We start from the raw sequence: 27,174 nt of genomic DNA, 5'->3' as shown, positions 1-27,174 counted from the left end.
GTCTCCATGTATGAACTAGAGTATGTCAGGAAAAAAGAAAAAAAAAGTCAATCTAGGACAGCAAATGCCCTCCCCACCCCCAGTCCCTCCAGAAACATCTATAGTTGTATTTAAATACATATACACTTAAATGAAATTTGTTCCGAGTTGTGAAAATTACTCTGCTAACAATATGACCTCTACAGGCAGATTCCAAGCAAAGGTGTGTCTCCCTTCCATAATACCAACGGCAGTTACACCAGCAGAGACTGGTGGAGACCCCAGTTCTTTGCCTTCTCCTCAGTTTTGCCCCCAGTGGCTATAGCCATAGTCTGTTTTTCTTCAGTGTGGCATTTCAGCAGTCTTTGTTGCCTGACCCAACATCCATCCGACGAACTAACCCACTAACACCTTCTTCTAGTACTGGCCTTCATCTAGATGGCTAGATAGGGTTAGGACTAGGGCACTTGCCTAGCATGTACAAGGTCTTGGGTTCAATGCCCAGCACGAGAAAGAAAAGGAAACAAACACCAACGTCAAGGCCATAAGCCTGTCTTGCTACCATGCCTGACTGTGGCCCTTGATGCCAAGGGGCTCAGTCTGCCACTCAGTGCTATTGAGGAATCAGTACAATTAAGGTTTCCATAAAGCAAACTTAAACAATCCCATAATATTCTATCCACATTGTTCCTTCTGACACTTCCATAAAGTGCTTTCTCATTTTTACTTGTGTACGTGTGTGTGTGTGTGTGTGTGTGTGTGTGTGTGTGTGTGTGTGGTGTGGCGTGGTCCTAAATGTTCATGTATGTACATCCATGTATGGCAGCCATAGGGAGACTTTGAGCATATCCCTCGGTCGCTCTACACATAATTTTTTTCTTTTTTTTCGAGACAGAGTTTCTCTATTTTTGGTGCCTGTCCTGGAACTAGTTCTTGTAGACCAGGCTGGCCTCAAAGTCACAGAGATCCGCCTGTCTCTGCCTCCAGCATCCTGGGATTAAAGGCATGTGACACCATTGCCTGGCTCTGCACCTAATTTTTTGTTGTCTAGCACAACCCTCTAAATGAAAGAGCCACCATCGTCATGCCTGTCTGCAGATCTTCATAGCTAGGCTTGTTGACATGAAGGCAGGACGCAGGGTCACTGGACCCCCACTTAGGAATCCAACCACTCCTCCCACCCATTTCTGAGGCCGTGAACTCAGAGAGGAGCAAGAGTCTGGTAAGATCAGGAGGGAGTTCCACCTGAACAGCAATGGAGAATCATCACCTATATGAGATGCAGACCTTCCAGTGTGCCTGCCTTAAGGTCACCCACAATCTCTTAATTTTAATTGGTTTCCCAGAGGGCACTTCGGTTTGTCATTGGAACCTCTTGAGAAGGGGCCAGTTCCATTGCTTGGTTCTAAACCCTCAGAAAGAAAATTCTCCCAACACTCGGTCCCAATTGACACTGCTGCCCACTGATTGGCTAGCCTGGCCAGGTAGTGAGCCACATAGTTTAACTCCCAGATCCCCCAGATTCCACCAGTGAATAAAATCCTCAAAGGGACTTCCATTTTGCTGTGACCTTCTTGAGACTTCCAGATGCCTAGTGCCTTTGGAGGCTAAAAGAGGGTGTTGGATCCCCTGAAACTATAAATATGCTAGCGGTGAGCTGCCATATGGGCTGGGAAATGAACCCAGGTCCCCCAAAGAGTAGCTAGTGCTCCTAACCACTGAGCCATCTTCCCAGCCCTTCAGTCAGCTCTCTTTCTTTTAATATTTATTTATTTATTATGTATACAATATCCTGTCTGTGTGTATGCCTGCATGCCAGAAGAGGGCACCAGACCCCATTACAGATGGTTGTGAGCCACTATGTGGTTGCTGGGAATTGAACTCAGGACCTTTGGAAGAGCAGGCAATGCTCTTAACCTCTGAGCCATTTCTCCAGCCCCCAGTCAGCTTTCTTAAAGAACACGATATTGATGACATCTCTGAAGTCCTAGTCTTCCTCAAGGACCCACAAATGATAAGCAAGTCCTCTGAAATCTACACCAGCTCTCTTTCCCAAGCTCACACACACTGTTAACCTCCCAGGTTACAGCACTCGGAGGGGAGCCAGGACGGGGCAGGGAAGGGGCGGGATGCAGGCACATTCAGACCAGGGTTAATAACGGTGCTCGGTTTCCTCTAGAGTTTATTGTCACCGCAGAAGTTGTGGGAGACAGGAGGTCACACATAGCAGTATGGTCGGAGCCGCGGCAGCCCTTCCCACCCTGATCTCCCCTAGGTGTGCACTGATAGCTACGGAAGTTAGTGCAGCCACATGGCCAGGCCCCACTCTGCTGCCCCAGCTCCAATCCTTCCACTGTTCTTCACGCCCACCATTTCCCATTCTAATTTCCTTCTTACGTGCCGGATATTTCTGTCACATTTTAAGAACCACTGATACACCAGCAAGCCTCCCCCAAAAGACAATCATTTAAGCCCATTGCCTTCAAAGGCCTGAAGAGTCAAGACAAAGCCACTGCCAGCTTTGGGGAATGGAGCTCCCATCTCCCACCCTTACACACACACACACACACACACACACACACACACAACTCTCTACCCTTGCAAACACGGGATACAGAGAGGGAGTGATGGGGGCCCCACGGCAGCTGTAACAGCTTCTGATTCCTCACCTACAGACACCTGGGTCAGGGAGAGAAGACACGAGACTTCTCACCACCAACATGGGAGAGGGGATAATTTAGGGGCCTGGATCTCTAAGAGATATTAGGACATCTCTCCTAGGAGCTAGAGGAAATCACAGGTTAAAAGTCAAGGTTAGGGTAGCAATTAAAGATCAAAGTTGTCTCCCTGCACGATCTGCCCATCTTCCTTCTTACTCTGGCCCAACACCCCAGTACACCTCCCAGGTTAGAGCTGTGGGAGGTGAGGGCCACGAGGGTCATTCAACAGGAGACTTCCATGGTGTGCCCTGGGGGTGCAGACGGCAGAGTCCCAGACTCACTACTCTGTGACAGGGTGCGGGAACGGGAACGGCTGCCATCAATGGAGGCCGCACTGGTCAGTGAAGCTGTACGAGACCGAGACAGGCGAGTCATGCAGGATGAGGCCACTGTGGAAACAGAATGATGAGCCAGCCATCGATTGAAAGACGGGGAGTTCAAGAGTCAGCCTCAAACAGGTCCACCCTCATCATGACCCCCCTTTCCCTTCTTCACAGTAGCCTCTGTCCCAGTACTCACTGTAGCCCATGCCTTGCAGGAAGTACTTGAAAGCCTCAGTCAGCTTGCCTGGCTGTGGGCATATCAGAGGGAAGGGGACAGTCAGAGAGATAGGGATAGACACCAGGAAAGCCCGGCGACAAAAAACACAGATCAATGACACTGATAAATCCCACTTCCCCATCCCATGGGTGGCAGGACACTCACCTGTGTCAGCTGTGGCTGGCCTCCAGAGTCGGCCATCTGCTCAGGAAAGGACACAGGGCTGCATGAGATGATCCAAGCAGAGGGAAAGGGACCCTGTCCTACCAGCTCCCTGGATTAGTCCCATAATGAACCCGCAAGGCTGAGATGCTGCAATTTAGAGTATGTGTGGTCCTGAACAGGGGGCCAGGCATCGAGCGAGGCTTGGAGGAGGACTACTGACCTTGAGGAAGGAGGTCTGTGTGGGGTCCAGTTTTGAGTTACATTCCACCTGGAATAAGTAGGGGGCGGAAGGAATGAGCTGCCCTCCCCATAGCCCTTCCCCTCCAAGGGACCCGTTATTTTCCATTTCTTTGTCAGCCCCCTACCCAATAATTTTTTTCTTTTGGTTTTTCAAGACAGGGTTTCAGTGTGTAGCTCTGGCTGTCCTGGAACTCACTTTGTAGACCAGGCTGGCCTCAAACTCACAGAGACCCACCTGCTTCTGCCTCCCAAGTGCTGGGAATAAAGGCGTGCGCCTCCACCACCCAGCTCCAATTGTATCTTAACAGAAATAAAGATTCCTAAAATTGCTCCTCCAGTCCCAGAGTTTGCTCCTCGGCAAGATCCACTTCTGACCCCCAACAATCCCTCACTGCCCTGAAAGTCGCTACTGACCACAGCATCTTCATGGGGCGCCTGGTCTCCAACCACCAGCATCACAGGGCACCTAGAGGCACAGGTCAGAGGGAGGCAGTGAGCCCTGTACTTCCTCACACACCGCTTCCCACAGCTGCCTTTCTCCTGCTGACTCAGCAAGAGCACAAAAGGGGCAGGCCCAAAGGGAGGCAGCCTGCCACACAGAATGGAGTTAGAGGCAGGTAAGTTCTCTACAAGGGTTAGGGGTGCTGCTACCAAGGGACAGTCCAGGGACAGGGCAAAGCAGTTATTTGCCAAAGTCTTACTTGAGGGTCATCTCGCCGCCTCGCTCAAAGTTCAGGTCTCGGCGGCTGGAGAGGGTTCAGAGAGAAGTCGTTTTTGACAGGCAATGTTGTCTATCTACATAAGCTGCCTCCTTCACAGGAAGCTAGCTCCCATTTTATAGTTAACTGTTAGTGATGAGAAGTAAATACCAAGGGCTGGGGTTGCAGCTTGCTGGTAGAGTACCTGCTTAGCATCTACGAAGGGAGACCACAGAAGATGGCAGGGACATGCCAAAAGCACCCCACCCCACCAATAATCATTTGTGCACTAGATCTCTGGTCAGAGGCACCTAAGGGTGAGGAAGGGCACAAGAATGAGAGATACGGAGCTGGAGAGGTGGCTCGGTGGCTAAGAGCACTGGCTGCCCTTCCAAGAGACCCAGATTTAATTCCCAGCATCCACATGGCAGCTCACACCTGTCTGTAACTCAGTTCAAGGGAATCTGACACCCTCACACTCACTAATGCACATAAAATAAAGTATAGAACAGTAGAGAACAGAATGAGAGTGCCCCTTACTCCTGCTGAAGCTGTACACGCTGCACAAGGAACCCTGCCTGCCCCTCAAGCTGTACACGGAACCCTGCCTACCTCGCACGCTGCACACAGAACCCTGCCTGCCCTGCAAGCTGTACATGGAACCATGCCTGCCCTGCATGCTGTACACAGACCCTGCCTGCCCTACACACTGCACAGAGAACCCTGCCTGCCCTGCACGCTGCACACAGAACCCTGCCTGCCCTGCATGCTGCACACGAACCCTGCATGCTGTACACGAGACCCTGCATGCTGTACACGGAACCCTGCCTGCCCTGCATGCTGAACACGGACCCTACCTGCCCTGCATGCTGCACACAGACCCTGCCTGCCCCACACGCTGCACAAGGAACCCTCCTGTCCCGCACGCTGCACACGGTCCACTTCCATCTCCTCTCCATGTGCACACAGCTCACTCACTTGTTGTAACTGTTCCAATATAGTTCAATGTTCTCCAGGTTAGGTGCATGAGTGATGATATTTCTATACTTTTGTATCAATTCAGAATTTCCAGAAAGCTCTTCCTGAAGCACAGAAGAGATAAAGCAGGGTTAGAAAAGGAAGTCGACAATGATTAAATTATCTCCGCACCCCAGATCCTATTCCAGCTGAGGAAGTCACCCCAAAGCACTCAAGTCCCTGTGGTCACTTCTACTTCTTCCACGGCCACTTACCTGGCTGAAAAGATGCCCAAGAATCATCTCCGGAATGGAAGAGGTAAGGCCCGTCAGCTGCAAGGGCAGGTGAACAAATTTAAGATGTTGTGGGGAAAGAGAGTAGGCAAAGCAACTCAGCTTCATTTCTGTGCCCCTTACGCCCTCCCTGAAAGTCTGAACCTGTTTGGTTACACTGGTAGTGTCCCCACCCTAGATGCCAGATCGCAAGCCTCTCCAAACCTTGTGGGCTGCCCAATCCATCCAGCCCTTGGCATTGGGATCAATGTTGATGAGAACGAGACCTTCGACTGTGTCCGGGTGGGTCAACTGAGGGAAGACAGAAAGATCAGGAGCAGCCACTCCTGCTCTCTCCCCTGCTCCCTACTTCCTTCCAAAATGCTGGAATTTAGGAATGTGTGCCATGCCTAGAGTAGTCTGTCTACTGTGGGGTGCCTCCACTCCCCATCTTACAGCATATCGTGACAGGATGTAGGCTCCAGCTCCAACACCAACTCCAATTATCGTAGAGAAACTGCGAAAGAGAAACGTACGTGTCATAGGCTCTGGCAGCCCAAACTTGCCACAGCCCGGTCTCTTCAAACTCCTCGCCATCCTTCCCGAGGTCACAACCACAAAAAAAGGAAAACAAAGGCCTTTCCTTTTGGGCCCCAAGAACTCCTGTGCTTAGTGTAGCTCCCTGAAGTCTATGCTCAGCTTCCTCTCAGAGAACTAGTGTCTTGAAAAGAAACACACATCTCTTCCTACACACACAGCTCATTCATTCTCAATTATTTCTCAATCAACAAGTTCAAACTTGTTCTGATCCCTGGTTTCACAGAGGAACAGGAACTAAGGACCTTAAAGCAAAATATTGAACAGGTGTGATATCAATGAACGGAAAGAATGGAGAAGACGGGCAAGGAAGTAACCCAGGGTTACTGAGAGCCAGGGTGTCCAGGAAATGCTAAGCCGAGAAGGAGCCCAGGAATCGGGCCAGCAAGATGGCTCAGCAGTCAAGAGCACTTGCTACTCTTGTGCAGGACCCAGACTGGATTTCCAGCACCTACATGGTGGCTCACAAGAATCTACAACTCAAGTTCCAGGAATTCCAATGCCCTTTTCTGGCCCGTGTGAGCACCAGTCATGTGGGTACTCATACATACATATGAGGCAAACACTCATACACATAAAAATAAATAAATCTGAGAGAGAGTGAACACCTTTCCTCTTCAGCATCTTCCTCTGCAGGCCAGAGGGCCCTTGTGAGGCTGATTTTCCAACCCCACTAACACCTGACTCCCATTGTACCAAATGTGACTAAGGAAGACAGGAATGGGGACCAAGACGGGTCTATCTAGTTTCTTGGGGATGAGATCATCTGAACCTCTCCTTACCTAACTCCCAGATCAGAGAAGCTGCCCCCAGGCCTAAACAGGGCCCAATACACACCCTTTCACTCTTCCTCTCACTCAGGAGTGAGACTGCTCTGACAGTTCTAGTCAATATTCCAAGCCCCCTGCCCTTCCCCCTAACAACCAAGGCGAAAAACACGGAAGAAGAATATATTGAGACCAAAGTCAGCCCAGGAACCATGGTAGCCACATTCTAAGGGCTTCCTTCCGCTGAAAAGAACACTGGTTGGAAGGACTCGAAGGGGGGCTCTCACTTTAAGTACTGCAGGATGCAAGGAATCATATCTGCAAGCTGGTCCAGGGACGGGTACTGGTACCTAGAAAGGAAAGAATATTGACATTACCAGTCTGCCCCATGCGCCTCCCCATCCTCTCCCAGAGCTCTCTCTGCCTCCCCCGTTCACCAGCACCCCACGCACCTGCTTATGCAGAGGGATAAGGAACTAAGTCTTACCCCAAAGGGAACACAGGAGCCCCTTCTTCCATTCCAGGGGCATCCACATGAACCCGCACGAAGTTCTGGATAATTTCTTGCATATCCCCAAACTGAAACAGTGGCTGGAAGCAAGATTTATCTAGAAAGAAACCACATTCCCCGCAACAACAAAATCAGAAGGAAAACGCATCCTCATGCCAAATTCCCTCCTCTTGCTTTGACGCCAGCTAAACAGTAGGAGAAATCCTCTCTGGCGCATCATACTGAGGACCACCCCCCTCCCCTGCCTCTTTCCAGCAAGAAGGAGAAGAAACAAATGTCTTACAGTTGAGCCCTACGTCATGGTAGGTGAAGATAGCTGGGCGTTTGGGTTTGGGGGTGCCATACACGGTAAAGGTGACAGAGCCATAAGGCGTCTCCACAGAGTGAGTCTGTAGGAAGAAAGGTCACCATCAGGGGGAACACACACTGAAGGTTTTCAAAAGGGGGAAATGCCAAAGGAAGACACGATTGATTGGTTAAAAACAGGGTCAATGGTTGACAGCAGAATTGGGTTAGAGGGCAGGAAATAATGACAGCATGGAGATTAAGGAACTCTAAAGAGAGAAAGAAGGGAAGAGAAGAGGAAGGTAGGGAATGGGGAAAAAGTGCAAAGAGCCAGACTGGGACCCTCTCAATATCGGGGAGAGAAGAGCACATCCTCCCACTCTGGCACTGTCCAGTTACCTGTCCCTGGTCCAGGAGGATTCTGGCAGCTAACTCGGCCTCCTGGAGAGACACACACAGACAAGAGACACACAACCACAGAGTGACAGAGAGAGCACAAAGAGGTAGGTACAGAGAGACCAACAGAGACCAAACACAGAAAGGTTGACAAGAACAAGACAGGAGAGGATTGAGGTTAGTGACGAGACAAGGTCTGGGCTCCCTTTTGCAGCGTCTTGGACAAGAGATGGGAAGAGAAGGGTAAAGGAGGGACGTGCATTAGAATGAGAGACACGGAGCTGGGGAAGCCGGGAGGCAAGAGGGATTTGTCAGAGTATGGGACTGTGGCAGGGAAGCCAAAAAGTCACCATTAACCTTGGCAGTTTCAGGCGTTTGTCCTGGCAACAGTGGCTTCTCCTCAGTGATCTGAACCTCTTGAAGTTCTGCCATGGTGGCCTGGTGAGATAAGAAAACAATAAACCAGCCAGGCAGTGGTGGTCCTTGGGAGGCAGAGGCAGGTGGATCTCTGTACGTTCAAGACTAGCCTTGTTTACAAAGTGAGTTTCAGGGCTATGCAGGGAAACCGTGTCTCAAAAAAAAAAAAAAAAAAAAAAAAACAAGGAAGTAAGGAAGGGAGGGAGGGAGGGAGGGAGTGAGGGAGGGAGGAAGAGAGAGAGAACAATAAGCCTGGAGGCTGCTCAACCTCACTTCTCTGTACTCTCAGCCCAGGCCAATGCAGGGTGCAGAGGGACCCCAGAGCTGAAAACTCAGAGACACAGAGGACTTTTCTGGCTCCCCTACCACTTCCAGGGAACCGAGAAGAGCTGCAAAGGATGACAACATCAGGACAGCTCTCTTCGGACTGCCGGCCACCTTGCTGCCCCTTCCCCTCTAACACTCACACCTCCCTCTTGAATATTCCACAGCACCCTCTCCTATCCTGCAGGGAAACACCAGGGTGGGGAAGCAACGTGGTTCTTAAGCTATATTTAGGGGACACCCACACCCCCTGCTGTAGCTCACTGGCTGGGCACACTCTAAGTGTACCAAGGGATAGGATAGTGAGAGTTTACAATTGACTATGACCTTCAACTATAGCTCCAATGCCAGCATCTTGAGGGGCTAAAAATGACTAAGGCAATGGCCAACTGGATGGGGTCAACAGAGGACACAGATATCCAATCCAACCAACGCCTCACTTTCTCTGGCGGCTCAAAACTCTTCCCTTCCAAGTACAAGTAAATGAGCATACATCAACACTAGAAGGTCTGGAGAGTCGTCGAGCACCCATACAGACTTGCAAAGAAAGAAGCCTGGAGCTTGGGATGGGTGGGGTCAATTTACTGAGCTCCTATTGGTTGGGTGCGGTGAGGCTAGAGGTCAGGGTTCTTAGTCCTGACTCTGGGGTCTGAGAAAACACACGAAGGTGAATGACATGGGAGACAGACTTCGGTCTTTCAGGGACAAGACCCAGACTCCCAGGGTCACTAACCCTCCCTAATCTCTACTGAGTCCGGAGAACATGTCCTCTCCAGGCGTCGATCAATACAAGCTGGAGGGGCCTGCGGGGCAACACAAGCAGGGTATGGAGAGAAGGGAGCGGTGACATGGCGACAGAGCATGGCTGTGTCAGAACCTTTGGATCCTACCCCACTGCCACTACCATGTGACCTTATCCGGCCGGCTACTACTCAGTTTGGAGAACTCTCAGATGATATGTAAGTAGTTCATAATGACGTTTTCCTCCTCCATTTGAAAACAAACAAGTCATGCCTTCGTCTCTCTCCTCCACCCAATCTAACTGGAGGTCTAGTGGAGAAAGCCAAGAGGGGAATAGGACGGTCCTGTAACCTCTCGACTTCCCCGACTGCATGTGCCAGCCGGGAAAGGATGGGTAGGACCTGTGACTGGCCGCTCCCTGGACCGAAACCTGGCCCTATGAGTCCCTGGCAGCTGGTCCTCGTCCGGACCAACACTCTCGCACGGCAGACACGTAGAACCCAGGACCTGGACACCATCTCAAGAGCGCACTTTGTAGCGCCTCCGCCTTTGTGCGCAGCAGCGGAGCGCTCTCTAGGCCGGTCCTTTCCCCGGAGCGCAGCCCGGGCACCAGGACCACAATGCCCACCCTCCCGGCCGGCGCCCTCCTAGCCCAGCGGCGGCGCGCCCGCCCCTCCCCCTACCTGCTCCAGCGGCCACGGACGCTGCCACCTTCACTTGCCTTTGACTTAGGTCCGCCCTAGCTTCGGCTCCTCACAGACCCGCCCCGGGTCCGCCCCTGGGCCATCTCCCTACAGATCCGCCCCGACCCCCATAAACATGCCCCGGTACCTCGCCCCGGTCGCTCGGGGAGGGGCGAGAGGGGAAGACTAGGGAGCACCCTGTGGGGGATGCTCTTAGGGCCTTCCCTCTGTGCTCCCCACAACCCCAAGCCGCGTGAAGTGGGTGTGCGCAGGGACCCCTGAAGCTTCCAAATGACCTCCACGCCCACCTCAGCGGCGCCCCCTACTGTGACCTGGCTCTGCCAGGCTCACTTTCGGCTCTCTTCCCAGACCCCCAGATTGAGTGGCGGCGACGATAGAGACGGGAGGTCAACCCAAAGTGCCCAAGTCCCACGATTTCAGCTCCGCCCGCCCGGAAGCAGAGAGCTAGGTCAAGGAAAGGGGGAGGTGGGCGAGGGCCACCGCTCAGACCCGGTCCCCGGGCAGGTAGGGGCAGTGGTGCCAGCGTGTCTGGGGACAGGGCGTCGAGGGAGCAAGAATTCCGAGGGCATGGGGTGCTGGTACCTCCTCAGCCGAGTCCCGTCGCCTGCTCTCTGGCCGCTCTGTGAGAAGTTGGACAACAAGCAAGTGGGGGGGGGGTGGAAATGCTGGGGGCCGCTATAAATAGAGGGTGAACGAAGGAGGGGGAATATGGTGGCCAACGGCGACTCCCGGGTCAAGGCCCCAACCCGGGGGGGGGGGGGGTTGGAGTGGGCGTAGGGGAGGGGCTGGGGACCCCCAAGGGCTCTGACTCCTGTGTAAACAGGCGCGGAGGCGGAGCTAACCCTGCATGGGTGGAGTAAGGGTTTGGGGAGGACTCGCTGTCCTGGGCTGAGACCCAAGAGACCCTGTGGCTGAGTCGCTAACCCCTCCCAGTACAACCACGAAAAAGAGGGCGAGATCTGCTCAGAAAGGCTGAGTGGCAGTGCCCCGTGGCAGATTTCTCCTGAGCTGCTTGCTCCTGGTCCGACTCTCATGCCTAGGTGGGGTAATCGTCCTGTCCTAGGCTTTCACAAGATTCACATCTGAGACACACCCTCCTTGTGCTCTTCAAAGGAAGGCTTGCTGGAGTGGAATAGTTGATGTGGCCGTGGGGATTGAAAGTTGTGTTAGGCAGCTAGATTAAATTTCCCCACAAGTCCTCATTCTTGCACCCCTGCTCCCAGAATCAAACCTACCCCATCCCCCTTCAGCCCAGTTCCAGACTTGCCATTTCGGGGGCTGGGCGCCAGGCCAGTTGAAAACAATGTCCAATGGAACTGGAGCTGCCAACGGCAACACCAGCACAGACTGCTCACCCCAAGACCCCCAAATTGCTCTCCCCCCTGCCTGGGAACTACCCTCACCACCCACAGCCCCCCTCCCCAAGAAGCATCAATGCCCCTTTCATCCCCACTTGGCAGATCTGTTGGAAAGAAGGAGAAGCCAAGAGGGAGGAAACCTGGGTAGGCTCAAACGCAGCCTTCAAAAATACACCATAGACCTAAAGAGTTTCCTATATCCCCCGAAAGGCACCTCGAGTTTTCATCTGTTCTTTTCTCATGCTCCCTTCATAAGAATTGCCGTAGAAACTGGCACAGAAACCTAGCAATCTAGCTCTCTGCCTAGCCCCTGCGTGCAGGTTTCATGCTCTCCTGGACAAGAGAACGATCACAGCTACAGATGGGTAAGATAGGAAAGGACTCGACAGCCCGTGTGACGGACTCAGCCCTTCAGCCTGAGGACTTCTTTCACGTGTCTAAAGTAGCTGTACTTGGAGATGGGGGAGGGGTAGACTGGAAGGTTCCAGCATCTAAATTCGTCTCTGGGTCAGAATGACTCAGGGGGAACCTGATAAGGGGCAGACACAGGGGCTTGGGGAGGACAGAAGGTGGGAAATTTCCACTGAGATTGGGGTCTCTAGGAAGCTCCTGATTACACAAAGAAGGTTGGTTCTGTTCTGCCCCAGAGTTCTTTACTGTCAGGGCAGGTTCAAGACAGACATGAGTGCAAGTGTCCCACATGGACAAGATCTGACCTCCCTTCTCTGGTACAAAAGCAGCTTCAAACTATGCCTTCAGCTACCTGATAATTTCTAGCACTTGTAGCGTGGGAACCGCAAGATGACAGTCAGAAAAGTGGTGTGTTCAGTCAGTTTGTGATCCAGTGATTGAGCAAGCACATGAATACAGAAAAAGCTAGAAAAACTAGAAATAAGACCAACGTATAGAGAACAAGTCTTATAGCATGCCCCCACCGAGTCTCCACGGAAGACAAGGGATTTTCATTTCCACAGGATGATTTTAGCTGTGGTGACGAAAGAACAAATTAGAAATTAAGAAACACTTAAAATAATTTTTCAGTACTCTGACAGTCAAATATGCATTTGCAAATCATATTATTTAGTGCTCACACTTAATCTTCCAGGGCCCCTAGCCATACTTCTGAAGCCTGCACCCTAGGAGGTTAGAACCCACAGGCTAAAAGCCATGTTTCTATAATTCAGAAGAATGGGGTTTTGTTGCTAGGGTGGACCATCCACATGAGAAGTGGGAGAAAAGGACATTTCATTCAGGCAGAGAGCAGAAGAGAAAGTATAGGCAGAAATGCAAGAGCAACCCTGAAGAATTTCAGAGCAGGTAGTACGTGTGATCCCAGCACTCATTATTGTCCTTAACCATACAGATGTGGAAACTGGGGCTTGCCCATGACCACCAGCTGGAACACACTTAGGACTTGAATCCAGACTCATTCCCCTCCAGGGACTATCTCTTTCCAACAGGTAGCCTCCTGAGTATATAACTATTATGCCATGAGGGCCCCGACTAAAAGCAGTGTTGGTGACAGGCAGAAGACACTTGGTGAGTTAGGCTGGGGCCAACTTGTGCCCTTGAACGTCAAGCAAAAAGATTTGGCAGTAAGAGCCATAGGTTATGCATTTTCAAAAAGATGTTTTCTTTTTGTTTCTGTGTTTGAGTGTGAGTGTATATGTGGGGATGTAATGGCCATGAAGGCATCAGGTCTCACTGGAGCTGGAATCACGGGTGTTCTTAGCTGCCTAGTATGGTTGCTAGGAATTAAACCCAGGTCCTCTGCAAGAGCCTTGCATGTTCTTAACCACTGAGCCATCTCTCCAGTCCTGAGTCTTGAGTCATAGCATAGTCATTCTGTGATACAGGGTATCAGGTATTCTCACACTTACCACATGTCTAAGACTGGCCTTGAACTCATCATCCTGACTTGGCCTCCAGAGTTCTGTGATTACAGACACGTCACAGGTCATAATCTGCTCTTGAACAGGAATAGCCGATAGAAAATCCTGTTTGGAGAACATTACACTAATGGAAAAGGGTAATAGAGTTAGTTTGGGGAGTAGAAAGGAGCAAAGCATTGAATTTGGAAAAGGGGTCATTTAAAAGCCTCAGAGAAGAGGCCCACATAATTCTCGGAATGTGAAGTAAAAAAGACTTGGACCCCGAGAGAGAGCTCAGTGGTCAAAAGACCTACCTGCTCTTCCAGAGGACCTGGGGGTCCTGGGGGTTGATCCCCAACACCTACATGGCAGCTCTTGACTGCAGCCTTAGTTACAGGGAATCTGATGCCTTCCTGATACCCTCTTCTGGCCTCCATGAGCACGGCCCACACATGGTACAGAGACATACATGTTAGCGGTACAACCGTACACATAAAATGAATTTGAAAAAGTCTTGAATAAGGATGCAAGACTAGGAATGGAAAGGAATGATTTTAATGTTTATTTATTTGTTTGTTTATTTATATGCCAGTCTGGCTTTGAACTCAGAGATTAGCCTACCACTACTTCCTAAGTGTTGGGATTAAAGGCGTGTGTCACCACCGCTGCCGCCACCACCACCCACCCTGCTCCCCAACAGTAATGAATTTATAAGATTACAAACTGTTTATAGGAATTATAGGAATTTATAGGAAAATAGGGCATGATTATCTAAGATAAGAAAATGGCCAATCTCTGCAATGGGATCTCTGAGGCTCATATAGAGCGTATGTCCAGAAAGAAACCATTAGGGCACATTTGGAACTGCTCAGAAGCTCATCTGGGGGTTTTGAGAGCTTGAGGCTTACCCTCTGCCACATTCCACACTACTTTTATACTGATGTCTTCTACTTCAGGTCCTCTGCTTTTCCCCTCCTGAGTCAACAGTAGAAGTGCTTTAAAATCCCTGCTGGGGTTGTTTTTCTGCACTCAAGAGGGATTCTGCATGCTGGTCAGTACACTTGGGAGATCAGCCAGGAGGGCAGTGTTAACTCCAGCCGGCCTGTTCACCTCAGTCCCAGATGCTTCAGTGTTTGGGGTTTCCCGTACTGTACATGCTAAAATCTTGCCTCCCAAAGTGATGGTATTGAGAAGTGGGATTTGGGGGGCTCATGACAAGGTTTCAGGAATTAGATCAGTACCCTTGCAGGCCAAGGGAGTTCTACCACGTGAGGACTTAGTGAGACCAAAACCCATAAGGTTAGTAAACTGGGCTGACGTGGCTAGGGGCGTTTGGTCATCTGAAAATGCTAGCAGGCTAGCAGCTTGCTCAGTTCGAAGGCCATGTCCTGCCATCCAGGATTCCACAGTCATTCCACAGCTTGACGTTCTTGTTCATTCTGATGCCGTGGCTGGGCAACTGATGTCATGTAACACTGTGACATCACAGTGTCCTTTTCTGCTGTCTTGGCCCATTTCTGTCTCCCTCTTACCACACCTTCTCCCCCATCGTCTGGCTCCCACAACAGCTGCACACACAAGATCACAAGACACCAACTGGGCAGCCAGGTATGCGAAAGTGGGAGGGAGGGAGGGAGGGAGGAAGGGAGGGAGGGAGGATTGCCAATGCATAGGAGTTTAAGCTCCGCACTGGTGTCCGCAGTGCCGGGGAGGGAAGGCTCCTGCTATAACCGCAGCAGAGGGGTGGAAAGGTGAGGAGAGCAACAGGGATGGAGACTATTGTTCCCGGTGCTGCTGTAGTTCACCATGCTCGTCTCTCACTCCCCAGTCCCCTCCCCTACCGTCTGCCCCCACCACCACCTGCAGTCAACCATGGCCTCAGAAGCAGAAAGAACATTCCATCGGTTTGCTGTCTTTGGAGACTCATCCAGCAGTGGCACTGAGATTAACAACAAGAACTTCTCCAAACTCTGTAAAGACTGTGGCATCATGGATGGCAAGGCGGTGACCTCCACAGATGTGGACATTGTGTTCAGCAAAGTAAAGTAAGGAGCCAAAGGTGGGGGTGAAGTGAAAACATGGTCACGGCACGGTTCTTGTCATGTTTTGGGGTTGTTGTTTTTACTTGAGACAGGTTTTCTCTGTGTAGCCCTGGCTGTCTTGGAACTGACTCTGTAGACCAGACTGGCCTTGAACTCAGAGATCTGCCTGCCTCTGCCTCCTGAGTGCTGGGATTAAAGGCGTGCACCACCACTGCCCAGCCAGATGGTCTTGTGGTGGAAGATTTCTAAGGAGTGTCTGGCAGATGCCAGGCACTGTACTGGTCCCTGTCCTCAAGATTCATTGTCAGGATAAAGAGGCCATGCCTAAGAAAAAGGTAGACATTGGGAGGCAATGACTTGACACTCCACAGTTACTGGGTTTCTGTCTGACTGGCCAGGGCCAAGAATGCCAGAACCATCAACTTCCAACAGTTTCAAGAGGCGATGAAGGAGCTGGGCCAAAAGCGGTTCAAGGGGAAGAGCGTAGACGAGGCTTTGGAGGGTGTTTATAAACTCATGGAAGGCAAGGACCCCGCTACCACTGGTGTTACTGTGAGTGATGATCTCCATTTGTGTCTGTCCTTCCTTCCTTCCTTTTTTCCTTCCTTCCTTCCTTCCTTCCTTCCTTCCTTCCTTCCTCCCTCCCTCCCTTTCTTCCTTCCTTTTTTCCTTCTTTCCTTCCTTCCATTCTCCCTCTCTCCTTTCCTTTCTTCCTCCCTCCCTCCCTCCCTCACTCACTCACTCCCTCCCTCCCTCTCTCCCTTCCTTCCTTTTTTCTTTCTTTCCTCCCTCCCTCTTTCCCTCCCTCTCTCCGTCCCTCCCTCCCTCCCTCCTCCCTTCTTGTCTGTCTGTCTGTCTTTCTATAGCAGGACCGTACGTACTGTTAGCTTAGACTACCCTGGTACTGGCCGTGTGACCCAGGCTAGTTTTAAACTAAGGTCTTCATACTTCAGCCTCCCTAGTGCTAGGATTCCAGGTGTGTGCTGCCACAGCTCCCTTAATGATAGCATTCTTCCTCTCCAGCCCAGAGCCCCAGTTCCCTAGACTCCACTGCTCTGGTCCCTGCTCCCATTCAGTGCCCCAAATCCTGTCAGCAGTGTCGCTCAGGATACAGAGTGGAAAGCCTCTACTGGAAGACTTTAGACAGTTGTCATCATTCTGGGAGTGGGAGAACTGTGGCGTGGAAAGACAGACTTGCTCTGGCTCCTACTGGCGCTTCCAGCTGCACCCTTAGCCACGGCATAGCTATTTCACTTGTGGTGTTCAGACTCGATCTCAAGTCTCATGTCTGGTCTAGACACCTCAGCATTCTGTGACTTTGGAGACACATTAGCATTGGAGGAACTTGGTGCCTGCTCCCCTAGTTCTGCTCCTACATATTTTAACCTCAGATCTCCCTCCTCTCACCCCTCTTCTTCCTAAATTGTTTCCTCTGTACAAATAGTGCTTTCAGCTCTGCACACTGGGGACAGGGCTTGGGACTGAAGCCCTCTGGCTGTATCCTGATCAGAATAACTCCTCTGGACACAGAGAAATCCTCTGTCCTTTCTGGCGCAGAACCCTCCTGTTTCCTGAGTAGATAGCTCTGTCAGAGCTCCTGCCCACAGCTGTGTCTGGGACTCAGAAAGCAGCATTGTGCCAGAGGCAGGACGTGCACTCCAGCCTGTGCTTGAAGGCTCTAAGACCATGTGGGGAAGGGCTGCGATACGCAGGGAGAGGAAGAAGGCTCAGACTCCCCCTCCTTCCCCTGTTGCAGAAAGCAACAACGGTGGGTGGAGTAGACCGACTGACAGACACCAGTAAGTACACTGGCACCCACAAGGAGCGCTTTGACGAGAGTGGCAAGGGTAAGGGCATCGAGGGACGGGAAGAGACCACAGACAACTCAGGCTATGTGAGTGGCTACAAGGGGGCTGGCACCTATGACCAAAAAAGCAAGTAGAAAGGAGCCGTCTTCGCCCGCTAGTTTCCTGACCCCGTGTTTCTAACACCAGGAAAACTAGGAAATAATAAACTTTGTGTGTGCAGCAGCTAGTGAGTTCTATCTCATGAGTACGAGGACCCAATTGGTCCAAGACAGAGAAGCGGGGAAGAGAATGCCCACAGAGCCAGGGGTTTCAGCCATGGACCTTCTTCCCTACTAAGCCAACCATAATGTAGTAGTCTCCTTGGCAACCGCTCTTGAGAACAGGACTGGGGAATACATTTGGAGATGAGTTACATCAGATGCAGAAGAAAAAATATTTGCTTACTGTGTTCACACATCAGTGGCCCCCATTCCTTCTACCTCCCCAAAAAGAGTCATAGGTCTTGGTTTGACATATCATGTCCCAGATAATCACTGGGAGTCTTTAATGTGTCTCCCAACTTGCTCATCTGTTAGAATCCAGGTTTTGTTGGGAGATAGATAAAAACCAGGAAGGGAAGCCTGTTACAAATCACAAATGTCTTTTCCGGTTGGGGCAAGAGAGAATCTTTGTCTTTGTTTGTTTGTTTGTTTGGTCTGGTGTTTGAGACAGGGTCTCACTATGAAGCCCTAGCTGGCTTGGATGCCCAAAACTCTATATCAGGCTGACCTTGAACTCACAGCGTGAAGGACTTCCCTTGCCCTCACCTCCATCTTCGTGGGGACAGAACAGTTCTGAAGGGTGGCCAGAGGTGGTGACACCAAAAGCAGGGAGGGAGTTAAATCACAATGGAGTTGAATGTGGTTTTAACTTTTTATTTGGAAATTATTACAGCTTCACAAGAAGGCAATGCAGAAAGGAGCTCATAAGCCTTGTGCCCAGTTTCCCCCAGTGGTTTGTCTACGACTGGAAACTGAGCCTGCCTCTTCATCTGCCACCTGAGTGGCACAGACCCCAGAGTCTGGGAAATGTTGGGTAGAGATGAGGGCAGGGAAAGGGGACCGAAAGACTTTGGGAAGAACAGAAAAGATAACTTGAAAAGACTGGTGGACCAAGATGAGAGAAGGTGGGAGACAGAGGCTGGGACAAGGTAGGCATCATGACTACCATTGGTCAAGTGGTCGGAAGAACAGGGAGACAACACTGGGCTCCACGGTGGGAGGAGGTGGGGAAGGGCAGGCTATATAAAGTGAAAGGGAAGATCACAGAGAGAGAGGGCTAGGAGCGGAGTGAGATAGTGAGCCAAGGGGTGGTCGGTAGGCTCCTTCTGCCCAGGAGTGGCAGGAATTATAAGGGAAGCCGGGGAGACTGAAACTAGAAACAGGGATAGAGAGAAATACTGGGACTGGGTGCCTGTTGCTATGGCATGAGTTGGGGCCTGGGCCTCCATCCAGAAGTCGGGATCTGGCCCAGTAGAAGGACAAGCTCTGCCAGCTGGACACTGGCAGCTTCTTGGGTGGGTTTTACTGCTGCTGGCGAGGGAGGCTCATAGTGGGGGTGATGAGAAGGTGCAAAGAGCCTGGAGGAGGGCGGGGCTCCACCTCAGAAGCCGGGAACAGGCTTTGGTGTGGCGTGTACAGGCCTGTCGGAGGTGGGACTGCTTGGCAAGCCTAGTAGAGGCCAATGATGCCTATTGGTTCAGCATTTTGCTTGCTGGAGCAGAGCAAGTACAGCCTCTGGTTGGTCAGGGTGCTGTTGTAGCTGCAGCTGGTTGGCGGCTGTTTGGAACCCAGGGTGCAGATGGTGATGGGGAAGGAGTTCTGAGTGAGCGTGCAGTACTCGTTGAAGTTCTCACAGAAGTTCTCGCTGTTACTGCAGAACTTTTCGATGCCTTCCCAGGGGGCATGGACCACGTAGTGGATCTTAGGGCAATACCAGTCCTGCATTCTGCCCCTCACATAGGCCATGAGCCCGTTACAGTACCCGTGGAAACCCTTCGGGTAGTTACTCCTGGGGTAGTCAACGTGTAAGGTGCGGAAGTTCTTGATGGCGATCTCCATCTTGATGCCTGTCACCAGAGTTGGCCGTAGGACAAGCTGGAGGCAAAGGAGCCAGACCCCGTCTGGTGCCATGCCTTCTGCTGGCAGAGTTACGGTAATGAGAGGCAAGTTAGGCCCGAAGAGACTGTCCACCCTTCCCAGAGCCTCCAGTAAACTCCAGTTTCCCCTTTGGGCCTCCCTTATCCTGGAAGAACTGCTCAGTAACTTACAGATCCTGTAAGACGAGGCACTTGCTCAAGGTCTCCCCTCCTTGGTCTCCAGGGAGCTGTTCTCCCCTGTGGTGCACCACCGAGTCTGTCTCACCCAGTCCTTGGGCTGCGTTTCAGAGTCAGAGCCGCCTGCTGGTCCTCGAGTGAGAAATGCGTCTGAATGCTCCCCGTTTCCTGGCACTCCTTACGGTAAATACAGGAGTGGAGAGCAGGCAGCAGTGCCTGTCTCTGATAGCGCTTCAGGCAGAAACTGAAGTCAGAGGAGAGTGGGAGGCAGGGGTGCATCCTGCCTGAGGCCACTTACAGCCTAGAGGTGGGATGAGGCTGAAAAGGTTTCTGGATAGAGTCTGGAAGGAGGGACCATCCCCTGGGTTTGAGAAGCCCTGTGCTAAGGGCGTTATATGAGTAGGAGGAAAGATACACTGCTGTGTGATCTCATCTTTGGTGTCTTCAGAACACTTAGTTCCAACCTCCTGGCCAGAAACCCCTAATTCCCTGGGCCTTCTTTGATGCTTGCTCTGGTCCACTGGTCCTGCTTTCAGCAAAGTAGGAAGGAAAGAACCATCTTGTTGATAAAGAACAAAGTGTTTACCTTTGATCAATGTCTCATCCCACTAACAAGCCCCGGGGGCCATGGGCATGGGCACCTCCCATCAAAGTGACTGAGAACAAAGAGTCTTCGCAAGTGCTAATGGTGCCAACACCCTGCACCTGTGACCCGAGGCCTCTGAAGCCTCAGGTTGGCTCTGAGAGCGTGGCCAGGGACTTGACAGGATGTGAACCACCCAGCCAGGTCAGATTCTTAGCTGCTTCCTGGTAGCTTGTCCTGCTGAGGAAAGGGCTTACAAGTCCCTCCACTTTTTATCTGATGTCTGGATCTTCTTCAGAGTCAAGAAGCTAGCTCCAAGGACCTGCTAGCTCTAGCCCTGCCTCCCACAGACCTTTCAGCCTCTTCTCCCTGCAGGTCTTCTCCACATTTGCACATTTGGGGGCTTTATTTGGTGATGGGATCTCACTATGTAGCCTAGGCTGGTCTCGGATTGGTTATCCTCCTGTCTCAGCCCCTTTGAGTGCTAGAAACACAGGAATGTATCACCCACCCAGCTCCCTGGGCTTGCTCTCAGGAGAACCTCTTCACTTTCAGCAGTAGCATGAAGGGAGTCAGAAGGACCCGGTACTCTGGGGTTCTCTGTGGAGCTCAGGAGAAGGAGGAGTTGGCTCCAGAGAGCGACATCTTGATGTTTCTCTGTGGTCCTTCATTTGCAACCTTCTCTGGACTTGCTCTTCCCAGCTGCACAAACAAGAGTCCAAAATTAAATCTGTTCTCCTCAAATTAGTTCTCTTGTGTGTCTGCCTTTATTTCCCTGCTGCTATGGTAAGAAACTTTGAAAAGAGCTGCTTCAGGGAGCAGGGTTTATTCCGGTTCACTTATCAAGGAGAGCCTCTCGGGGTGGGGAAGTCAAGGCAGCTGGTCACATAGATAGAATCCAGTCAGGAAGCAGATATAAATGAACACTGGCTGCTGCCTAAAGCCCTTCTCCATTCATACAGCCCAGGGCCCTAGCCAAGAAACAGTACTGCCCACAGGGACTGGGTTTTCCCACCTCAATTAATGCAATCAGGATTGTGACCCAAAGATGTGCACAGAATCCCATCTCCCAGATGATTCCAGAGACTGTCAGGTTGACCTTATATACTTCCCCAGTCTTCAGTGATAGGCTCCTCTATCACCCTCACTGTCAACCACAAGGCATGATGATAAAATCAAGACTCAAGTCTGGCTCCATAGTTTATAAGGCATATGCCATCGCTTGAGCTTACCAAGCTTCTAAGGATAGGACCTTTTACCTCATGGTGTATTAAAACTCATTACAATGTCAATCATGAGAATTTTGCCTAATGTCTGGCTTGTGATTACTCAGTAATGCACACAAATCCATAAGCCATGTAGCCCTCAGGATCTTTACTTAAAACTCTCCCCAAATCTGTCCCTCCTGAGCCTACTTCTTTCCCAGCTCAGTCTCTCCTTTTACATGGACACCATGCTCCGATTCCACTAAGTCTCAACTGTCTTTCATTTGACATCTAAGAAAGAAATTACTTCCCATGGAACTGGAGAGACGGCTCAATGGGCAAGAGGACCCAAGTCAGTTCTCAGCACTCCCATAGTGGCTCACAACCACCTGTAACTCCAGTTCTGGGGGATCTGCTACACTCTTCTGGCCTCGGGGTCTGATGCAACATCTCTGGCCTCATCACCAGGGATACAGGTGTATACATATATTCGTCCAAGCAAAATACTGTATACATTAAAAATTAAACCTTAAGGGCTGGAGAGATGACTCAGAGGTTAAGAGCACTTGCTGTTCTTCCACAGGTCCTGAGTTCAATTCCCAGCAACCACATGGGGGCTCACAACCATCTGTAATGAGATCTGGTGTCCTCTTCTGTCATGCAGATGTACATACAGGTATAACACTGTGTACATAATAAATCTTTAAAAAAAAATTAAACCTTAAAATGTCCTGTTTTGTTTAACCCTTCACATCACTTTCCTGTTTCTTTTTTTAAAATATTTATTTATTTATTATGTATACAATATTCTTTCCGCATGTATGCCTGAAGGCCAGAAGAGGGCACCAGACCTCATTACAGATGGTTGTGAGCCAACATGTGGTTGCTGGGAATTGAACTCAGGACCTTTGGAAGAGCAGGCAATGCTCTTAACTGCTGAACCATCTCTCCAGTCCCCAGTTTCCTGTTTCTTACACTATATAATCCAGTCAGTTTCTCATAGGACACAAGACTGTCAGAATCCTGCTCTTGTGCATGTCTGTATGTGTGTAAACATCCCTGCCAGCTTCCCATCTTGTACTGCGTCCTATACCTGTGCCCATGCTGTCTCCTTTACTCAGAATGTTGCCGATCTTCTATAACGAGTTCATATGAGGACAGACCTGGGGTCTCACCACAGAATTCTCAGCTTAAGACCTCCCCTGAGGGTTATGCACAATTCAGACAAGGGTCAGGCCCACAGAGGCAAGTGGCTGTCCTTGAGGCTGCAGGATGGTGCCTAAGCCTGGCCATAGCTGTGTTTTAAGGACCTCGACAGTCTTTGGTCCCGGTTTTGGCCATGTCGCCTCACCCAGCCTCCCTCCAGGCTGCAGTTGGAGCTGTTTACCAATCTCTTCGTCCTCATTGCAACTCGCTAGTTCCTCCACCCACCATCACTTGCCCTGCACATAGGATTCCAAACCCTGAAAGCACATTATAGCGGAAGGGGTCCACATGTGGACAACTGCATCCACATAAAGCCTGGGGTCCACTCACTGGCTCTAGGCTCATCTTCTGTGAGGTGAGACACATTCCTTAATTCAGAAGACTGTGAGAATAATGTGTTATAATAAGTATGAAATGTCTTTTAATTATTAAACAGTGTGCAGATAGGTAACTGGAAACACGTCTCCTAGGTTCTACATTAATTTAGAGGCAGACCTAATGGCAATAGCAAATGCAGATCCCTGTACCCCCACCAGAGTCCCCTCGAAACCAAGCCTCTGGGACTCATCTCCACAAAGCTTCCAGTGACCACTATGACAGAATTTTTAAAAATGGCTTAATTTATTCCTTGGCAATTTTGTACTTGTATTTAGATGATACTGACCCCCATGCCCTCCTCCAACTCCTCCCAGACCACCTATGCCTTCTCCCATCTTAGTATCCTTTAAAAATAATCTACCAAGTCCAATTAGTGTTGCTCATGCATGGGTGCAGGGATATCTAGACCACGGACACCCTACCAGGGGATTGCTACAAGAAGACTGACTGCCCCCCAGCAACCAACTGCCTATGGCTCCTCAGTATGGGGTGGGGCTTTGCAAGCCCCTTCTCCTTCATGCTGGAGCAGCCGCGGCTGTTGTGAGTTCCTGAGAGCGGCAGCCCTGTCCTGTGCAGAAGCTGTGATAGTATCTCCTCCTCGATGGTCCCGAGCCTTGCACGGAAAACGTTAGTGGAATGAATCCAGGCTTCTGATGATTGATAGTCTGAGAGAAAAAAATATCCATGAAAAATAACCAGAATCCAGACAGAAATTGGATTTATGATGATGATGGCTTTATACAGATTCTTTGAGTTATTGTCTCTCTATTATATATGTAGCTCTGGCTGTCCTGGAACTCATTATATAAATCAAACTGGCCTGGAACTCCACTTACCTCTGCCCCCAGTGCCAGTATTAAAGGCATGTGCCACTATTCCAGGCATAATTTCTTTTCTTTTTTAGGGTTAATTTTTTGTTATTTTTTAAATGATGTGTAGGTGTGTGTGTATAGAGGTATGTGCACATGTGTGCATAGGTCTCCATGGAGGCCAGAGACATAGAATCCTCTGGAACTGGAGTTACAAGCAGTTGTAAGTCCCCTGATGTAGATACTAGGAACTGAACTCAGGACCTCTGGAAGAGTAGCAGGTGCTCTTAACCACTAAGCCATCTCTCCAGCCCCTCAAAAGACAGTAAATATTATAGAATGCAGAGATGAGAAAGACCTCATCAGTGGCAGCTGGAGACATATCTCAGTTGGCAGTGTCCAGTCTTAGGCTTGATCCTGAGCGTTGGTTGCAGTGGGACACACCTGAAACCCCAGTCCTGGGAGGTTGAAGCAGGAAGATCAGGAGTTCAAGGACCATCCCCAGCTACACAGCAAGTTCCAAGCCAGCCTAGGGTACATTAAATTCTCAAAAAAAAAAAATTAAAACCAAAACCAAAATTATCTCTGAATTGGGAGGATATGAGGAGGGAGGTGGTTATCCTGAGAACCCCGGGACCAGTCTCACTGGGCTGTTAGAAGTTAAGCAGCATGAAAAAATATTACGAAAATCATGTCTACCCGTGGCTAAGACACTAAGTGGGAGAAAAGTCAGAGACAAAGTTAGAGAGGCAGGTCTGCCAGACCGTGGTAGACTTGAGTACGGCTAAGAAACTAATTCTGGATATAACTAAGGCTTGTGGCGCTGGAAAGGGCTTAGGGCACCGACCAACCTGATAACCTCACCCTAAGACCAGGTCCTCTCTCCTACGCCCCAGCTTCTCTAAAGGTCTGGGAGCCAAGGTTTCTAACCTTCGGTCAGGGCTGCCTCCTGCAAACCCACAGCTGTTCCAGGAAAGGTCATGGGAATCCAGAGACCCGAATAGAGTCCACAACTGACCCCAGCTTTGCAGTGCCTCTCACTTTCTCCAAATATAAAAACGAGACTATTGCCCTTATTTACCCAGGATCTACATCAGGCTGACAGAACTTGGATCTGCTCCTGGCTGGAGGGAAACACTCTCCCACGGGCTTTCCAGTGGTATCGAGAGGCTGGCTGTGTGGAACTCCGGAAGAAAGGCTTGGCTCGGAGGGTAGGCACTCATCCAAGTCCAGCCTCCCTCTCCCCACCCGGTGCTCCCTCCCACTGCAGGCTGGAGGAAGCAGCAGCTGTTGTCCTGTAGGGAACACAGGCAACGATCCACCTGGCACTGCTGGGATTTTCATAACACCCACCCGGCCAGGGTGGAGGCTCTGCCTTCTCCCCTTCCTCCTGTGGTCCTCATTCTTTTGTCTTTCCCTCCTTTTGCCATGAACACAATGAACGTAAAGTGGCAAACTATCCTACCGAGTGCAAAACGAAGCCAACCTTGCCAGTCGGATAGTGTAGGCTAATAAAGCCAAATCCAAGTAACAAAGAATTCAGCCTGAATTGTATAGACTGTAGGACTCTACTTTCCTACTTCAACTTCTGTGTGCGACTTGAAGCTCCACCTCCTTTCCCTTTGACCTGAGACGGTAGAGCCTCTGGGAAGCCCAGAGCGGATAGGATAATACAGTGACGGTGCCGGTAAACAGCGCGGTTCAGGTCATGGTTTGGAAGCACCACACTTTGGGGGAACTCTAAGCTAAGAGTGTTAATGAGCTTACAGCCTCCTGCCCCCTCCTTCCCCCCTGCACTTCCAGGGGCAAAACTGGACTAAACTGACATGATTTTGGCCCATGACCTACTTTAAAACATGGGTTCTGGGTCTCTGTGTAAAGGCATGTGTCCTGCCAGCCTGAGTTCAGCCCTGGTACCCACATGGAAGGAGAGAAATGACAGCTACCGCTTGTCTTCTGACCTCATCACCTCACACTTTCTCCTCCATCCTTTCCCCTTCCCCTCTCTCAATAGGTATAAAAAAACAAAATGCAATTCTGTTTGTGTACTTGCATGCACGCACACACTTGCACAGTCACATGATTGTGCCTGTGCATCTACAGCAGCGTGGTGTCATACTCTATCCGGAAGTCCTGACACCTCAAACAGAGAAGAGAACAGTGCTCTCTCTCTTCAGGGCCAAACCTCCCGGAGGAAACACAGTAGTGTGAACTTGTCCATGGCGCTGTCTTGCCATCTAGTGGCCTTGTCCTTCTCCAACACGGCTTGTGTTTACAGAACCTCATCCTTACTACAGCTGCGCTGTCTACCAACGTGACCTCTCCCCATCTCCAAAACCTACTCACCTTCCCTGCTCAAAATCCCAGCGTCCGCAGGGAGACAGAGGGAGAGTGTGATTGGCATACATTGCATGTAAGCCTAATATACTCAAAGGATTTACCAAAGTATATTTTTAAAAAAATCCTAATTTCTAGACCAAAACGCCAACTTCATAATCAACACAGTTCGTGTGATTTGTCTGTGGTTGTAACCCACATACATTAAGTGTCCCTTAGAACAGGTCCTTGGCTCCTCAGAGTGAAGCTGCAGCCTCTATTGTGTCCCTAAGGTCTCCCATCTCTCTGAGCCACGCTGCTCTCCTTGCTGTGTTTCTCCTGCACCCGGCTGTCTGCATGCCCCACAGGAACATCCAGACTAGCACAAGTTTGTCCTCTCATCTTGATGTCTCTGTTCTAAAGTCACCTACTTCAATGACCTGCTCAAAAGTCTCTGCCCACCCATCCTGTTATACCATTTTCCTCAGCACTTATCTCTGAGCAAAGTTATGTGTGTTTTCAGTCTTTCCCCAACGTAATGCAAGCTCTGCAAAGATTGGGATTTATGTCTTATTCACCGATACATATCGGGTATACCACTCCCTCAAGGCAGCTGCTCTTGTTTTGTTGTTGTTGTTGTTTTGGTTTTTCAAGACAGGGTTTCTCAGTAGCTATGAAGCCAGTCCTGGAACTCGCTCTGTAGTCCAGACTGCCTCGAACTCACAGAGATCCACTGCCTCTGCCTCCCAAGTGCTGGGATTAAAGGTGTGCACCACCACCGCCGGGCAGTTGCTGCTCTATATAATGTCATTGCCGGGTACTGGGGGAGGACTTGAACCTAAGAGTTTGAGATCACTTGTTTACGTGTGAATTCTGAAAAGAAAACAGAAACAATCATTCACTGTTGCAAGAGCTCCTTCCGCTCCTTCAGCCAATAGCTGCTGAGATACCAGCCCATTGAGGCGTGGTCT

At 50.4% G+C, this 27,174-nt stretch overlaps 3 protein-coding genes across 33 annotated transcripts; 1 reads left to right on the top strand and 2 right to left on the bottom strand.

Moving 5' to 3' along the window:
* Window positions 1-2,144: 2,144 nt before the first annotated feature.
* Window positions 2,145-10,996, bottom strand: Ndrg2 (NDRG family member 2). 7 transcript variants are annotated; one of them, XM_038309940.2, is made up of 16 exons: window positions 10,896-10,996; window positions 8,485-8,565; window positions 8,131-8,172; window positions 7,730-7,835; window positions 7,423-7,543; window positions 7,223-7,285; window positions 6,028-6,088; window positions 5,797-5,883; window positions 5,575-5,631; window positions 5,321-5,424; window positions 4,346-4,390; window positions 4,059-4,110; window positions 3,625-3,672; window positions 3,405-3,440; window positions 3,219-3,270; window positions 2,145-3,088 (listed from the first exon to the last, which is right to left on the bottom strand). In XM_038309940.2, exons 2-16 carry the CDS (start codon window positions 8,557-8,559, stop codon window positions 2,922-2,924), a joined length of 1,116 nt encoding a protein of 371 aa, XP_038165868.1. In that variant the 5' UTR covers window positions 8,560-8,565; window positions 10,896-10,996; the 3' UTR covers window positions 2,145-2,921. The 7 variants fall into 7 exon arrangements, with proteins under 7 accessions (XP_038165868.1, XP_038165867.1, XP_038165864.1 ...); XM_038309939.2 differs by lacking the exon at window positions 10,896-10,996 and adding an exon at window positions 10,293-10,441; XM_038309936.2 differs by lacking the exon at window positions 10,896-10,996 and adding an exon at window positions 9,309-9,349.
* Tppp2 (tubulin polymerization promoting protein family member 2) lies at window positions 8,811-27,174 on the top strand. Of its 5 annotated transcripts, none has more exons than XM_038309944.1 (4): window positions 8,811-9,827; window positions 15,371-15,587; window positions 15,983-16,136; window positions 24,973-27,174. In XM_038309944.1, the coding sequence occupies exons 1-4, from the start codon at window positions 9,821-9,823 to the stop codon at window positions 25,186-25,188; spliced, it is 594 nt and encodes a 197-aa protein (XP_038165872.1). In that variant the 5' UTR covers window positions 8,811-9,820; the 3' UTR covers window positions 25,189-27,174. The 5 variants fall into 5 exon arrangements, with proteins under 5 accessions (XP_038165872.1, XP_038165874.1, XP_038165871.1 ...); XM_038309946.1 differs by lacking the exon at window positions 8,811-9,827 and adding an exon at window positions 15,123-15,150; XM_038309943.1 differs by lacking the exon at window positions 8,811-9,827 and having other exon boundaries at window positions 15,305-15,587.
* On the bottom strand, window positions 18,293-25,156 carry Rnase13 (ribonuclease A family member 13 (inactive)). Of its 21 annotated transcripts, none has more exons than XM_038309950.1 (6): window positions 24,752-25,156; window positions 24,246-24,345; window positions 23,501-23,743; window positions 20,801-20,991; window positions 19,701-19,937; window positions 18,293-19,568 (listed from the first exon to the last, which is right to left on the bottom strand). In XM_038309950.1, exon 6 carries the CDS (start codon window positions 19,561-19,563, stop codon window positions 19,102-19,104), a length of 462 nt encoding a protein of 153 aa, XP_038165878.1. In that variant the 5' UTR covers window positions 19,564-19,568; window positions 19,701-19,937; window positions 20,801-20,991; window positions 23,501-23,743; window positions 24,246-24,345; window positions 24,752-25,156; the 3' UTR covers window positions 18,293-19,101. The 21 variants fall into 21 exon arrangements, with proteins under 21 accessions (XP_038165878.1, XP_038165876.1, XP_038165879.1 ...); XM_038309948.1 differs by having other exon boundaries at window positions 18,293-19,571; window positions 24,752-25,153; XM_038309951.1 differs by having other exon boundaries at window positions 18,293-19,571; window positions 24,246-24,416; window positions 24,818-25,153.

The sequence above is a fragment of the Arvicola amphibius genome, chromosome 13 (assembly GCF_903992535.2).
Source record: "Arvicola amphibius chromosome 13, mArvAmp1.2, whole genome shotgun sequence".
In the NCBI taxonomy this organism is placed as follows: Eukaryota; Metazoa; Chordata; class Mammalia; order Rodentia; family Cricetidae; genus Arvicola; species Arvicola amphibius.
Note: the sequence above shows the minus strand (reverse complement) of the source record. Positions and strands in the feature narration are given on the sequence as shown.

What these genes read in the sequence shown, in the direction of transcription:
- Ndrg2 (XM_038309937.2), bottom strand. Translation starts at nt 9,359, where the DNA reads ATGCTCATTTACTTGTACTTGGAAGGGAAGAGTTTTGAGCCGCCAGAG. An exon ending in AAACGCCTGAAACTGCCAAG is followed by an intron (nt 7,836 to 8,484) that starts GTTAATGGTGAC and finishes TTCTTCCTACAG; the next exon opens with ACTCACTCTGTGGAGACGCC. An exon ending in TATTGGAACAGTTACAACAA is followed by an intron (nt 4,391 to 5,320) that starts GTGAGTGAGCTG and finishes AACCCTCTCCAG; the next exon opens with CCGCCGAGACCTGAACTTTG.
- Tppp2 (XM_038309943.1), top strand. Translation starts at nt 15,349, where the DNA reads ATGCTCGTCTCTCACTCCCCAGTCCCCTCCCCTACCGTCTGCCCCCAC. An exon ending in ATTGTGTTCAGCAAAGTAAA is followed by an intron (nt 15,588 to 15,982) that starts GTAAGGAGCCAA and finishes CTGACTGGCCAG; the next exon opens with GGCCAAGAATGCCAGAACCA. An exon ending in CCGCTACCACTGGTGTTACT is followed by an intron (nt 16,137 to 24,972) that starts GTGAGTGATGAT and finishes TTATTTACCCAG; the next exon opens with GATCTACATCAGGCTGACAG.
- Rnase13 (XM_038309950.1), bottom strand. Translation starts at nt 19,563, where the DNA reads ATGGCACCAGACGGGGTCTGGCTCCTTTGCCTCCAGCTTGTCCTACGG.